This window comes from Phocoena sinus, chromosome 7 (genome assembly GCF_008692025.1).
Source record: "Phocoena sinus isolate mPhoSin1 chromosome 7, mPhoSin1.pri, whole genome shotgun sequence".
Lineage (NCBI taxonomy): Eukaryota > Metazoa > Chordata > Mammalia > Artiodactyla > Phocoenidae > Phocoena > Phocoena sinus.
In genome coordinates this window covers 96,954,932-96,969,470 of record NC_045769.1, presented here as the reverse complement: position 1 = coordinate 96,969,470, position 14,539 = coordinate 96,954,932, and the positions used below count along the sequence as shown (strand labels likewise).

The 14,539-nt window shown below is 42.0% G+C and overlaps 1 protein-coding gene across 1 annotated transcript; it reads right to left on the bottom strand.

Annotated features, from left to right (window-relative positions):
* Positions 1–3,346: 3,346 nt before the first annotated feature.
* On the bottom strand, positions 3,347–13,392 carry LOC116756857 (RAD52 motif-containing protein 1-like). The gene is given in 10 exon segments (XM_032637892.1): positions 3,347–3,426; positions 4,105–4,232; positions 5,680–5,765; positions 7,413–7,439; positions 7,442–7,510; positions 8,459–8,621; positions 8,749–8,776; positions 9,024–9,141; positions 12,733–12,916; positions 13,297–13,392. Coding segments are annotated over 9 exon segments (873 nt in total). The 3' UTR covers positions 3,347–3,426; positions 4,105–4,130.
* Positions 13,393–14,539: the final 1,147 nt, after the last annotated feature.

The following is a 14,539-nucleotide window of genomic DNA, read 5'->3' as shown; positions in this document are numbered from 1 at the left end:
ACTGATAATCGAAAAGGCCTACACGGTACCTCAAAGAATGGCGCTCAGCACACTCAAGTCACCGAAAAAGAATATATACGACTGTTAAGAATCTGAAGAAGAATTTATTGATGTCTCTCTGTACGTCAATCAAGTGGAAATACAGCAGCAAGAAACAGAGCACTGAAAATCAGCTGTAACCAATATAATAATAAATTAAAAAGAAAAATAAAAGACAGTGAGAGAGAGAAAAATTCTTACAACTTTTGCTCAGGGGCAGTGATGCAACATGGATTGAACACATCTAGACCGGCAGCAGGATGAGACATAAGGCTGGAAACTGTTTGGGCTAAGAGGATTAGTGAGGTTGGGTGAGCAAATGGAGACCCTTTAAAGTAATACTGCCTGGTACCCATTCCATGGGTCCCAAATCTACAGGTTCAAGGGAATCTTAATACAGCTAAAACATGCATGGGAAACCCAGAGGACTGTACACAGTGTGAGCGGAAAAGGTTTCTAAAACGCACCTCATTTTTCATCTGCTGGTGCTCGGGTTCGCCATCCCAGCCGCTTTACTAACAATCTCCCCACTTGGAGAAGCAGCACCTTTAAACTCCTGTTTCGTACAGTCTGCAAATTCTCTGGACAATGAACGGGAAGAGAGGGAACTAATGAGAGACTAGATCTAGGTGTTTGGACAGGCACATGTCACTCTAATTTCCAATCAGGAAGCAGAATTAACCAAAGACTCAGCCTGCCGCCCCGCAAACAGAAGAGGGCCTGAAGGAATCCTGCGATTTTGTGGCCAGCTCACAGAAAAGCGAGTTGAGAAATGGAGCTCAGGAGCACTGCAATTCACAAACCAGCAGGGTTATAAGTGATAACTATAGTCCAAAAATATCTTGAGGTAAGGCAACGAAGAGGATTTGAAAGGAAGGAAGAATTGCAGGAAACAGTTCTCAGGAGGTAGATGGGAGTCGCCTTTAAAGCACATGAAAAGCGGCAGACCTTCGACAATGATGCAGTTGGCCAAAAAGGGCATATGAGTTTTTTCTTAAATATAATCAGGAAAAAACGCATACAGCCCTTTCTGGCAAAGCAAACAAGCAGGAAATGCAAATCCGAACTACAAAGAAGTCTCACTACACATCAGTCAAAAGGGCCTTCCAGAAAATGTGTAAAAACCACAAATGCAGGACAAGCCATGGAGAAAAGGGCGCCGTGTTACGCTGATAGGCCGTATGTAAATTGCCAATAACCACTCTGAAAAAGTGTATGGTGTTTCCTAAAACACCTAAAAAACAGAGCTACAGAGCATAGGGTACTTCCAACATGGGCGTATACCTTGGGAAAACCAAAAAATCGACAGGACACAGGCACCCCAAAGTCTAGGGCTGCTCTGTTTACAAGAATTTCGACTCGGGTACAACTTCAATAACCCACGAAAGAGAAAAATGGATAAACAAGTTGCGGTACTTACGTACAATGGAATATCACTCAGCGAGGAAATCAATGTCATCAGGCCAGTAGCCGCATAATGTGTGGATTTAGGTGATGATTCTAAGTGAAATAAGTCACACAGAAAAAGAAACTTGTCATAAGATATCACTTATACAGGGAATGTAAACATGGCTACACATGAACTGAATTACAAAACAGAACAGAATCACACATTTAGAAATCACACTTATGGCTGCTTAAGGGGAAAGGTGAGGTGGGGTGATGCATAAAACAAGAGTTTGAAATTAGCACAGATACCATGCCATCAACCAAATATGTAATAGACGACACCTACTCATTGCTCAATGAACTGGACTCAACACACCCTATTTGCCGCAGAATAATATATATGTGTAGTAAGAATCTTAAAAATATTTATTGATATTTCTCTGTAAGTGTATCAAGTGGGTGTGAAGCAGCATAAACACAGCATCAAAAATCAGCTAAACCCCATTATAAACATAAATTACAAAAAAAAAAAGAAACATAGTGAAATAGAGAGAAACTCGTACAAAATTCTTTCAGGAGTGGTGATGCAACCTGGATTGACCACATCTACACCCACAGCTGCAAGACACATAAAGTTGGAAACTCTTGGGTCTGAGAGGATTGGTGAGGTTGGGTGAGCAAATGCCAACCCATTAAAGTAATACTGCGTGATACCCATTCCATGGGTCCCAACTCTCCAGTATGAAGGAAATCTTCCTACAGCTAAAACATGCATGGGAAACCCAAAGGATGGTACACCCTGTGATCCGGAAAGGTTTCTAAAACGCACCTCATTTTTCATCTACTGGTGCTCGGGTTCGCCATTCCAGCCGCTTTACTAACAGCCTCCCCCACTTGGAGAATCAGCACCTTTAACCTCCTGTTTCGCACAGTTTGGAATGTGTACGGAGGATGAACGGGAAGAGAGGGAACGACTGAGAGACTAGCTGTAGGTGTTTGGACAGGCACATGTCATGCTATTTCCCATCAGGAAGAAGAATTAACCAAAGGCTCAGCCTGCCACCCCTGAACCAGAATAGGGCCTGTAGCAATCCTGCGGTTTTGTGGCCAGCTCACAAAAAAGCGAGTTGAAAAATGGAGCTCAGGGGCACTGCAATTCACAAACCTGCAGAGTTATAAAGGACAACTATTGTCTTAAAATATATTGAGGTAAGGCAAAGAAGAGGCTGTGAAACCAACGCAGAATTGCAGGAAACAGGTGTCAAGAGGTAGATTGGAATCTCCTTTAAAGTACGAAAAGCAGCAGAACTTCAAAAGATTGAAAGATTGGAAAAGATTCAACCTCCTCAGGGCTTTGTGGATGCTGAGCAGGAGGCTCGTGCTGGGGTGAAGATTCAGCCTCCTCAGTGAGCTCTGGATGAGGATTTTGGCCTCCTGCTGGGATGGAGAAATTTCAGCTTCCTCTGGGGGCTCCATAGTTTTATCTGGGCTCCCGAAAAAATCCCTAGGTAGGCTCTCCTCAGGTTAAATGGCATCCATACTGGGATCTAAATAATCATCCTGAAACTGTTTTTCTAGACCCTGAGTGTATTTTTTGAAATTGGCCTGTAGTTCCAACAACTTTGGCAAGCTGTTGATGCTGAACTAGATCTTTCTTCAGGTTTGTGGGTGAACCAATAAACTTCACTGGTTTTGAGCTCTTACTACCTAGAGGTGGAAGAAGTATTTCAAATGATTGGTGACCTTCAGCCTCATCTACAGCTATGTGTTTAGTCTTACTTTTGTGTCGAGAAGGGAGAACCAAGGACTGATTCTGATCCCAGTCGAGCACTGGAACTGCCTCTGGGAGCTTTTGATGTTGGGTTTGCTTGTTATTCAGATCCTGATGTGGAACAGGAAACTGATCTGACCCTGTAGGCAGCTCTCCAACCGAATCCGTGTCCGGGTATGGAACCTCAGTCTCCGTCAACTCCTGATGAGGCGGGGCCAACATCTGCACTGGAGACACCGACGTTAAGTAGTTAAAGCCCACGGCTTCTGCCAGGGGTGTAAGAGCATGGGACTATTTGAGAGGGGTTCTGAGGCTTGTGAAGACTAAGCCTCTGTGAGCCGTGGGGGGTTGGGGGTCACCTGCACGGGGCCCAGGGCCCACTCCGGAGGCTGAACTGCCTGGACTAGAAGCCACCGTCCTTGCCATGTGAGGAAGAACCGTGGCAAACAATGGCACAGCCAGGACATAACAGGCGGCGGCTCCAGGGGCAGTGACCCAGGCCAGTGAGGAGCCGGAGCCACATCCTGCGTCCGAGCTGAACCGCTATGCCAGCGCCTACGTGACAACTCACGTTAGCAACCGCGCGCCCCGCCCCCGCCTAACGTCCCACCCGTTATTTATGAGGTCTTTAGTTATGCCACCGTTATTAGGCTCATGTGGAGATCCAATCCGCGCCACCACAGTGGAACTTTTTCGCAGATTCTCCAGGGCGCAAGCCATCCTTCCCCTTGCAAAGGTGACAATTACCTCCTGCCGGGCCCTCTTCCCAACCGCGCCCTGCGCTCCCTGGCCCCAAACAATGAGGCGGGATTTGGGCTGCAGAACCGAGTGGCCCCAAACTCCAGCATCCCAGGGGTGCAGGGGGGATGGGAAGGATTCACACCTTCCCGAGGAAACCACAGGACCTGGCATTCTGGGAAATTCAAAAGTGCTAGTCCAGTTCTGGCAATCTGAACTCTTCCTCCTCAAAGCTGAAGTCTGAGAGACATTCTTGCTCCCTTTGGCCACAGGGCTGACAAGAAAAGTAGCTGACCTGCAAAATGAGCACCAGTTAGGGTGGCGGGAGGGGAATACACCTTATAATTATTTGAAATTGTTGCCATTTCCTGCAAACTCTCAGTATTCACGTCTCATTATTCATTCCCCACTCTGTTTTTAGGGGTCACTACTGAATCAGGGATGACTCCAGAACTTCTGTAGAAGAGCTTTGGGGCAGGTGAGCAATTCATTCTGGGAAAGAGAGTCTAAAATCACGTGAATGGCCCTTTACATTAGCATGGGAAAACTTCCCCCATCCCACCTTGTCTCAACAGCGCCATTAATCTAGAAAAAACTACAGTGTCACTTTTCAGAGGTCTACCCTGTGTGCACACATGGAGAAGACACTTAGAATGTTAAAGTCAGCATGTTAAGTAATTTTCTTGAAACACTGGAACTAGCACCCAGTTTAATTTCTTCACAGTCCTTTTCATAATCTATTTAATTTTACTCCTTTTTAATTGTCTGGTACACCTTTAACACCTAAACTCCAAGAGAGAAGGAGCTTCACCTTATTTCCAGTGCCTAGCACATAATGGTTTCTAAATGGAACTGATTCCAAGATTGGCCTCATTTAAGAGTGGATCTGTTGTTATAATCAGGTTTCCAAAATCTTTACTGTCAATACGGAACCCTTTCCTCTCACATTTCATAGGAAACTAGACTTCTGAAAGCCCCAACATGGATACGTTTCAAGTTCCCTTGACTGATTTAAATTGAATTAAAATAATTATTTTGTACAGGAAAAAACTTTCAAAATTTTTCCATTTTTCAAAACATAACCACCTTTTCTTTCTCTACTTTCTTTCCTTCCAAACAAACATTGGGGTGAGTTAAGTAATCAGAAATCTAGCCAAAAATTAGCTCTCAATGACATGAAACACATATTTTGCTCCTTTTAAATAAAAATCCTATATGTAGTACATTAATGTTTTCTTTCAGAAATTACATTGACAACTTAAGCCCTAATTCGAGATATCCATATAACTGGTTTACAGAAAGGTTCTTTGGCAAAATATTTAACACAAGATATATATGAGATGCTGAGATCTGGGTAATATACCTTACTTGAAAGGCATGAATAGTTTTTAAATAGTGTAGCATAATCACACTTAAGACCATAGTCACTTTGTTTCCAAATCCCTGCAATTCTATTTGAGGGGATTTCTAAAAGTCCTGTGTCTTCTCCTGTGTCCACAACCATAGACGTACACTGGTGGCCCTCAATCCTGCTCTCCAAACTTCAAGCAAGAGGCCAGAGCCAAGGCGCTGGACTTGGAAAAGTCCTAGAAATTCCCTGCCTCAAAAGCAGTTTCAGAGTTTCACCTTTTCCTAAGGAAGACAGAACTGAATAGATATGCTGAAGTCTTCCAAATCCTGCTGGTTGTTTTGAATTATGGCTCCACTGGCTGTGTACCCCTTGAGCTTTTTTCTCCACATACTTGAAATAAATCCTGTAGTTCCTCTTCGGTTCCAGCATCTGTGACTTCTTCACAGGGTCTATATGCCACACTTCTTTTACCACTTTCTGAAATAAAGTTAACAAGGATCAATTCAGAAGTTTTTTTGTTCTAAAACTTCCTTTATACAATGGTAGCACCGAATAATTAGACATTCTTTTGATTTCTAAAAGCAGAAAATAAGAGCATTTTCCTAGAAGTTCCCTCATCTGACACTTGTTTTTCTTATAATTATTTGTGAAAACATATATAAGAAGTGTCAACTTTGGTCCAAAACCTATATGATCTTAGAAATAATAACTAAGGAATAAGGACATAGAAATTCAAAGCTGTGGAAACAAAAACATTCAATCACAATACAATTAAATAGGAAGGTATTAGGTGGGGATCAAAATGAGTTCAAACCTGGGAGAGATACCACTGGACTGTAATAGATACTTCCTATTAGAAGCAAGGCAAGTGCCTACTCCTTGGGACCAAAATTCTACCAGATACAATGAACAAAGCTTTGGAGACAGAGACAGAGAGAGTATTTGAACACTCTACTGGTAGAAACTGGCCCATGTACCATTTGGACACTACAGCTTTCCTCAAGGCAAGCTAGAGCCACCAGGCTTTTTTGTCTAAGGAATTTTGGGTACATATAAGGAGTACCTTGGCATATTAGGCACAAACAACCCAGTCATTTAGTTTGGTTCTTAAAGGTTGTTACCCAGAGTTGACAGCGGATGGAGATTGTGCCCGATGACCAGGGAAGTCAAACTTCACTTGGAAGGACTACCCAGGCTGGAAGGCCAAGACCAATCCAGGGTCAACTCTTACAAGCAAATAAGGTCTCTGACAACTTAGCTAGGATTTATCAGTCTCTAAGCCTGCAGGGCTGTGAAGCAGGGGAGCAATTCTGTTCTGGGAATCTACTAATCATAAAGTTTCCTTTGGGCACAGCCTGTGACATTCTCACTGCTGTATAACTCGATAGGGAACACAATCAACGCTATTCAATAGCGTGACCAGTTTCAAGGCTCACAAAAACGTAGCCGATTATTATATAAGAATCATATTCACCCAATATATCAGAAATGAAAACTGAAATTAAACTGATTCCAAAAACATAGTCTAATAAACTCTTCAACAAGAAAACAGCAGTAATACTAACAGTCAATATGTTTTGTCTGCTTACTATGTTTCAGGCATAGTTCTAAGCTTTTTACATTCATCATCTCATTTACTCTTATAATATCCCCCATTTGGTGGTAAGCTCAACTACTAACCCTATATGCAGATAAAGAAATTGCAGCTTAGAGATATTAAATACCTACAAATGTCTCTGGCTAGAAAAACCTAAAATTGCAACAACAACAACAACAAAATCTAAGAGACAAAGTTAGGACTCAAACACAGGTGTCCAAGGCTTATAATCACTACACTATTCTGTATGAGAAGCAAGCAATTGAGGACGAAGTGGATCAAACACTTTCTGTATGAACTAAGGCAAGTCACTCTACATCTAAACACTGGGGAAAATAACATTTGCTGTCGTTCTTCTCATAAATGTCACAAAGAACAAATTTAAGACTGCTGCTGTGAAAGCATATGGTGAATGAAAGAATATGTAATGTTTTAGATAACCATTATTTTCATCCAATTAACTTTTCAAATAAGTTTATTTGCTCACTGAAACTGAAGCACTTCAACGACAATCAAAAAGGTCTTACCTAGAACCACAATCAGCAGTTTCTGGATGCATCTGTCATAGCTTTCTGAATAGCAAGCTTCTGGGTTACTTTCCTTCCCATAAGGAATGATAATGACCCTAAATCTAACCAAAACAGATGAATTTAAAATGCCTATATGAATAACTGATTTCTAGGTTATATGTTTAAAACTAAAAATGCATCTGTGATTCTTAGATCATAACCTTAGTGATTAAGGGCAGGCACAACACTGGGGTACGGGTGAATGTCTCTGTTGTAGGTATACCCTGGAAAGGCACATTTTACTGCTCAGATCTATTCTGGAAGTTCCTAAAATACTAGACGGGAAATGCAAACCAAAAACGTGGCACAAATCTCATATTACTCACAGATTTCAAATGGACAAGCTGAGGCTACACTGCTACAGACCCTGCTCTCGTGTGTATAAAGGGCTGGATTCATACAGTGAGATACATTTGGTTGTAGTGCAGATGATCTGGCCGCTCCTCAACCATCACCCACTCAGGAGAATGGTGGAGGCTCCACCACCCCATTCGCTAACAGCCCTGCCTCTGACTTAAAACCCTAAGCCCAAGTGCCATGGATTCTAGGAATAAACTCACTACCAATCGGAATCCCCTTTCTAGGGATCTACATTTACTTTTTCCGCTGAGGCCATTCTATAAGAGGCAAAGGACTGAACATTTACACATGAGTTTTTTTCAATCTTCAGACAATGATTTTGTTGGGATAACTGAAAGCCAGAAGACATGTGTATTTGAAGGATTATTTTAGCACAAATCAAATTATTAACCAAAAAAACCACTAATTTACCCTCCTCCTAAGCTTCTTGGCAGGCAGTCAGTTCTAAAATTCTAAAGTTTAAGGTGCTGTCAGGTATTGCCTAAGATGAAAACCTATATTGTCAGGCAGAAAAATTCTGCCCAGGGCTTTAGTTGCTTAGCAAAGGTGATGATGTATCTGAAAAGTGGAGTTTCAGAAAGAAAGGAAAAAAGAGAAATCCCACTCCCTCACCTCCCCACACACATACATACTGGAAAACAGACCTTCCTCCAACTTACCCAAAGGTTCCTCAGCCATGCCAACTCCAGGACTCCTGCACTCGTGGGAGGGAAACACCACCTCTAAAGCACAAAAGAACTTCAGGCTTTGCTTCTGAAGTGGTGGCACAGTATCTTCATTTTCCCTTTCTTCAAGGTTAGAAAGTTCCTGAACCTGTTAGGATTTTGAATTAAAGGCTAGACTTCAAAATATTCTGTTGTTAGAAATAAAAACTAAACTCCAGCAATCCCAGGTAATAGTTTAGGTATGCTATAGCTTCAAAATCAAGTGAGACTTGCAAATGAATGACTAGATATGGACAACTATTTTTTATTATATGCCATACAAATACTGGAGAAAATTATGGACACCACCATCCAAGTCATTGAGATTATCACTAATTCTAGGTGGCAGGCCAATGCTCAGATACTTCTATGTGGAAGCCTCCCACATCTCCTCCCCATAGCCCTGTTCTATTCTTCTCTCTAAAGTCTAGGAGTTCAGTGTTGAAAAGAGTCTGGTTAGTCAAAGCAAATCTACAGAGTTTACCTTGATGATCCTTTGGACCACCCATGGAAACCAAAAAAGCAATTTGCCAATTCTTGGCATCTGGAGCTGTTTAGGGCAAGCGTATTATGATGAACCACCTTCTCTCTGGTGCCAAGACAAACCCAAAGACATAAAAGACCTAAAAATATCACAACGCTACATAGAGACTTATTTTGGATATACCTAAGATTTATCAATACCAATTTCATAGAGTGTTTGTGAAGATTAAGTAGGACATTTTAAGCAATGAGTTCACAGTGATCCCTAAATAAATGTTATTATTTTTTTTAACTTTCCAGGTATTTTCATTTATTAAAAGTTTCATTACAGTTCTCAGAAACTCAGACGTATTTATTCCAACATTTTAATCTCTCAGAGTCTTTGCTAGCTCACAGGATGACAATATAAGAACAGGAAAATGTTCCTGTACAGTCTTGGCAAAGGCAAAGATCTGCACATACAACATCAGAAGTCTAATTCCTCCCCAGACCATATTCAATTATAGTTGCTTGGAATTCAGCAATATCATTGTCTGCTTTTAGCAAACCTCCCTCTTTTTCTACTCTGGCCATGCGGCTGGGATGACTAAGAGTGAAAACGGCATTCCTAATCAGTTATAACATGACTGGTTGTTAAATATTTTCCTAATTGTTGTCCCCAGGAGGCAATGATGCCAGTTCTGGAATGTTTAACTTGGAGTTTATTATTTTTAAGTCAGTACTTTTCTGCATCATTTCCAGGGCCCCTGATTAACCAGAAGGTTCTCTGACCTCCGGTGGTGAAAGTGATGACGAAAGCATCCGAGGAGGCCCAGCAGAAGCCTATTATGGGGCTGAGGGTAAGCAAAGGAATGGACTGTTTTACTCGTTTCATCCTGTAGCTCCTGCTTGAAAATATGACCTGAAGAGGAGACAAGATGCACCTGCCACTGAATTAGGACGTTAATCTGTAGCAAGCCCTCCCCAAGTTACTAACCCCTGTTAGAACAGGGAATATGTATACCTCTATAAATGTAAATAAAGCAACCAAAAGAATTAGAGATTCATCTGCATTAACAAGCTTCTTTGAGAGTGCAAATATTTGCAGTCTTAACTCTCTAAAGAACTTACATAATACTGTGGATTTTTTACATCACTACTTCTTTCTTAAATGTCTATTTCCATTTTGAACAGGGTGTAGTATATAAATTTAGTCATAAAAATTCAAATAATACAAATAAAATCAAAGCATTGTTAATTCTTTATTGATTTGTTTGTGTATCTTCCTGTCACTAGTTTATGAGCTCCTTATGTGCTTGAAGGAACCATATATTATTCTTCCCTTGTTACCAGAAATAAGCATAGATCATGGCATACAATAGAGGAGTGATGGTCTGTTGACTGAGTGAATGAATGAGTACATAAGAAAATGAAATTACTTTCTCCAACTGAAGCTGCCTGCTGGGAAGGAGAAATGAAGACTAATTTTTAAATATTGAGTGTCGCATGGGAGGCTAGGTCCTGTGCGGTGAGTCATAATGGAGCTGTCCTGGACAATTAGGAAGCTTCAGAAGGGCTCTGAGCCCCTGGGTAACAGAGACATCTGGGATAACCTTGACAATTAGGAAGCTTCAGAAGGGCTCTGAGCCCCTGGGTAACAGAGACATCTGGGATAACCTTGCCACAGTTCTTGCTGGCAAACCTTTCCCTTCATGCTACTTAGAAAAATTCAGATACATTAGGCCTTTCCTTCATTTTATTTTAAGATGTTATTCTCTTTTCTGTATTTATAAAAAACATAGGGGATAAAAGATAGGAAGATACCTGCCAATGAATAAAATAACACATAATTGGAACTTCCGTGCTGGTGCAGTGGTTAACATTCCGTCATCCCAATGCAGGGGGTGCAGGTTCGATCCCTGGTCAGGGAACCAGGTCTCACGTGCATGTTGCAACTAAGAGTTCACACACCACATTTAAGGAGCCTTCAAGCCAAAACTAAAGGAGCCTGCCTGCTGCAACTGGGGAGCCCACATGCCACAACTGGCAAGCCCTTGAGCCGCAACTAAGGAGCCCACCTGCTGCAACTGAGCCCCGGTGCAAGCAAGCAAATAAATAAATAAATAAAATTGAAAAAGAACGCATAAGTAAAGTAGGGAAAAATTTCGGGGCTGTGGGTAGTAAACTAAAGCTCTGCATTAAATAAAGAAATCTAATACGAATGCCCTTTCCTATCAACTCTATAGTGACTTGGAGAACATTTTCTTCATTACTCTATCAGTGCCGGGCTTTATGCTGTGAAAATCTCACAACCTACGCTTATGGAATGGTCTTAATGTCCAATATAAGAAAAGAACGCACAACTGATACCAAGTAACTGTTTCACAATCTTTCCAGGACCATCTGTAATATCTGAGTGGTTATGTGAAATGGTCGCAGGGCCCGCAAATTAAAGAATGTCTGACACAAAATCATTTCAATCCCAGGGAGTACAGCCAGGATTGAAGAGGGTGTTAAACAGGGTACAGAAGTGGGAGGTAGTGTACCTGGAGTCCCATCTGAGGAGAGTTCTCAGATTCAATAAAGGTGAAATCAGTGAGTAAAGAAATATGGGTGAGAAGAGGCAGCAAGGTCAGTAGGAAGTAGCCAGAGCAAGAAGCCAATCAGAGAAGACACACAATTATAAAGGGAAAGGTCTGGGAAACCTAAGCCTCACTCACGTATTCAGAGGAATTGAAAATGTCCTTAACATAATGAAATGTTAATTCTGGGGAAGTAAAATTGGATGGCATGTTAATATGGAATAAGGTTTCTACAATGCATTAAAGAATATTTAACCATTTTCTGGAATCTGAAGTGAGTTCTTAATAGGCAGTTTGAGAGTGATGATGATGATGAAGCCTCCTTTATCTTACATCTGGCAAAAGTTTGTCAAGCTCGGGACTTCCCTGTTGGCCCACTGGTTAAGAGTCTGGGTGCCAATGCAGGTGACACGGGTTCTATCCTTGTCCGGGAAGATGCTACATGCCGCAGAGCAACTAAGCCCGTATGCCACAACTACTGAGCCTGTGCTCTAGAGCCCGTGAGGCACAACTACTGAAGCCCGCGTGCCTAGAACCCGTGCAACGAGAAGCCATCGCGATAAGAAGCCCACGCACCGCAACGAAGAGCAAACTCCGCACGCCGCAAATAGAGAAAGCCAGCAACAAGACCCAACGGAGCCAAAAATAAATAAATAAATTCATTAATTAATTAAAAAAAAATTTGCCACCCTCACACATTTAAAATCCACATAAATGTATATATAAGGAAGATTCTTGTGAAGATTTCTTAAATTAAGGGTCAGCATAAAATGACATGGGTTTAACATCAGTTAAGTTATGGTTTGGCCTCTAGTTTCCACATTTACTGTCATGAACCTTAAGAAAGTCACTTAACCGTCCTGAGTTCAAGTTTCTTCACCTAAAAAAAAAAGAAAGAAACAACTGGGGAAAGGGGAGTTCAGTGGAGCAGTGCACCTGAGAGGATTCGGTACACCACAGTGCTGTACAAACGGTGGCCGTTTTTTTTTGTTTTGTTTTGTTTTTTTTTTTCACCCTGGGATCTTAGTTTCCAGACCAGGGATTGAACCCGGGCCCTCAGCAGTGAAAGTGCAGAGTCCTAACCACTGGACGGCTAAGGAATTCCCGATGGCCTATTAGTTTTAAATTCAGCACTTCATCCCAGTAGAGTGAGGAATTCCACATTTAGACCCACCTTCTCTGGAGATGTGTGAAACAGCTGCTTCTGGTCGCACGCCTTTTGGGATCTGTGGGCATCCCTTGCTGAATAAAACTTGATGATGGCATAGAACCCAAGACCACCCACTGCTGCGTTTGGGAAGACTCGGACCGAATACAGAACGCAAAACTGTGAGAAGACTGTGAACAGAGAATGCTGTAGGGTGGTCCCACGCTAAGTAAGTGCAGGAAATTTCAGGCCCAGGAAACCAAACCGCCCATTCCCTTATATTCCCCCAGCCCTTTGCCACAGGTAACTGTGGTGAGGCTGCAACTCCAAACACTTCTCATTTCATGAACAAGTTTCCCTCTGAAATCCTAAGCTTCGAGAAGCATTAGGAGGCAATGCCTTTCGTTGGGGACTAACTCTCAAAAATCTATGGGGGCGAGCTGACTGCTCAGGTCGTCTCTAGAACTAAGATTCCTCTCAGCGGAGACCACAGGCAAATGAGGTACTGAAGCAGTACCCCGGGGCGCCCAGTTACTGGGGCGCGGGGCGGCTTCCTCCACCCAGCCCTCCGCTCCGGCTCGTCTCACTTGCAAGTCCTCCGCCGTGGGTCCAGAACTCAGCTCCCACACCAGCAAGGATTTGTCACCCCCGATGGTAACCGCAAAAAGTACCAACTGCACCATCCCACCGTCACCGCACGTGCGCTGCTCGGGGCGCAAGCGGACTACGCTTGCACATGCGCACCCGTGCTTTTTAAATACTTAGTGCCGATAAATCTAATATATAGAAAAATAGTTGAAAGGCCCTGAGTGTTTTGTGGATAGAAAAGCTTGACATTCAGAGCAAGTTCAGAGCTTGACAGTCAAAGAATAAACTAGCTCTCCATTCCATTAGAAGGGCTAGGTAGCAGCTTCTGGTTATGGAACCAGAAACTCTCAGGCTCCAAACAGGACATAAAACAGCATCACTTGTACTCTTTATAAAATTGCAGAAACAAACAAAATAAACAAAAATATATTTACACTTGTCCTATAAGACAAAGGGTACTTGAGACCTAATTTATATAAAATCAGTTTACAAACTGTGAGGCACTATATCAATAAGTTCTCATTTGCAGAGAGCACAGCATAGGATATGAGGCCAGTAATGTTAATTCCCTTCCCCCATCCATTCCTTTCTCTTGTTCCTTTATGTATGCGGATCAGTTACATTATTAAGCTGACAATGTAACTGAGCTATTATTAGCTTAATAATGTAACCAAGAATCTGATTTTTAGCAAGGGGGTAGTTCTTAGAAACTTAGGGAGCTGGAACTCTGAATGTATGGATTAAAATAATGCAATTACATCATGAATTTTAAAATTTATCATCATTGATTAAAAATTAAAATATTAAATTAAAAATTTATTTTCCCGCAATTGAGACTCACCACAACATGTGACGTCTGTCAGGCATTCACTGTCACAATGTAGCTTGAATGTCTTACAGACAACCTCAATAATATTTTTAAATTGGCAGAGGCAGCAGGCCATACGGCTAGGTAAGATCCTATAAATGGAAACACAGGTAATTAAATTCGTGGTAAAAGAGTTACTTGAGTATGTAGAAGAGGTAGGCCAAGGCCACCACAGACGTGTGCAAAAAGGAGTTCTTGGGGCATATGGACTGCAGAACTGGATAGGGGCCGGTTGGACAATTGCTGCTCTTGACTGTTGTAAAGAAATATAGAGGAGGAGAGAGGTGTCCAACAGAAGGATTAGAATGGCAGTAGATATGGTATGCCTAGAAAAAAGGGAATAGGGATTAGAATTGGGTGACACTGATCTGTAG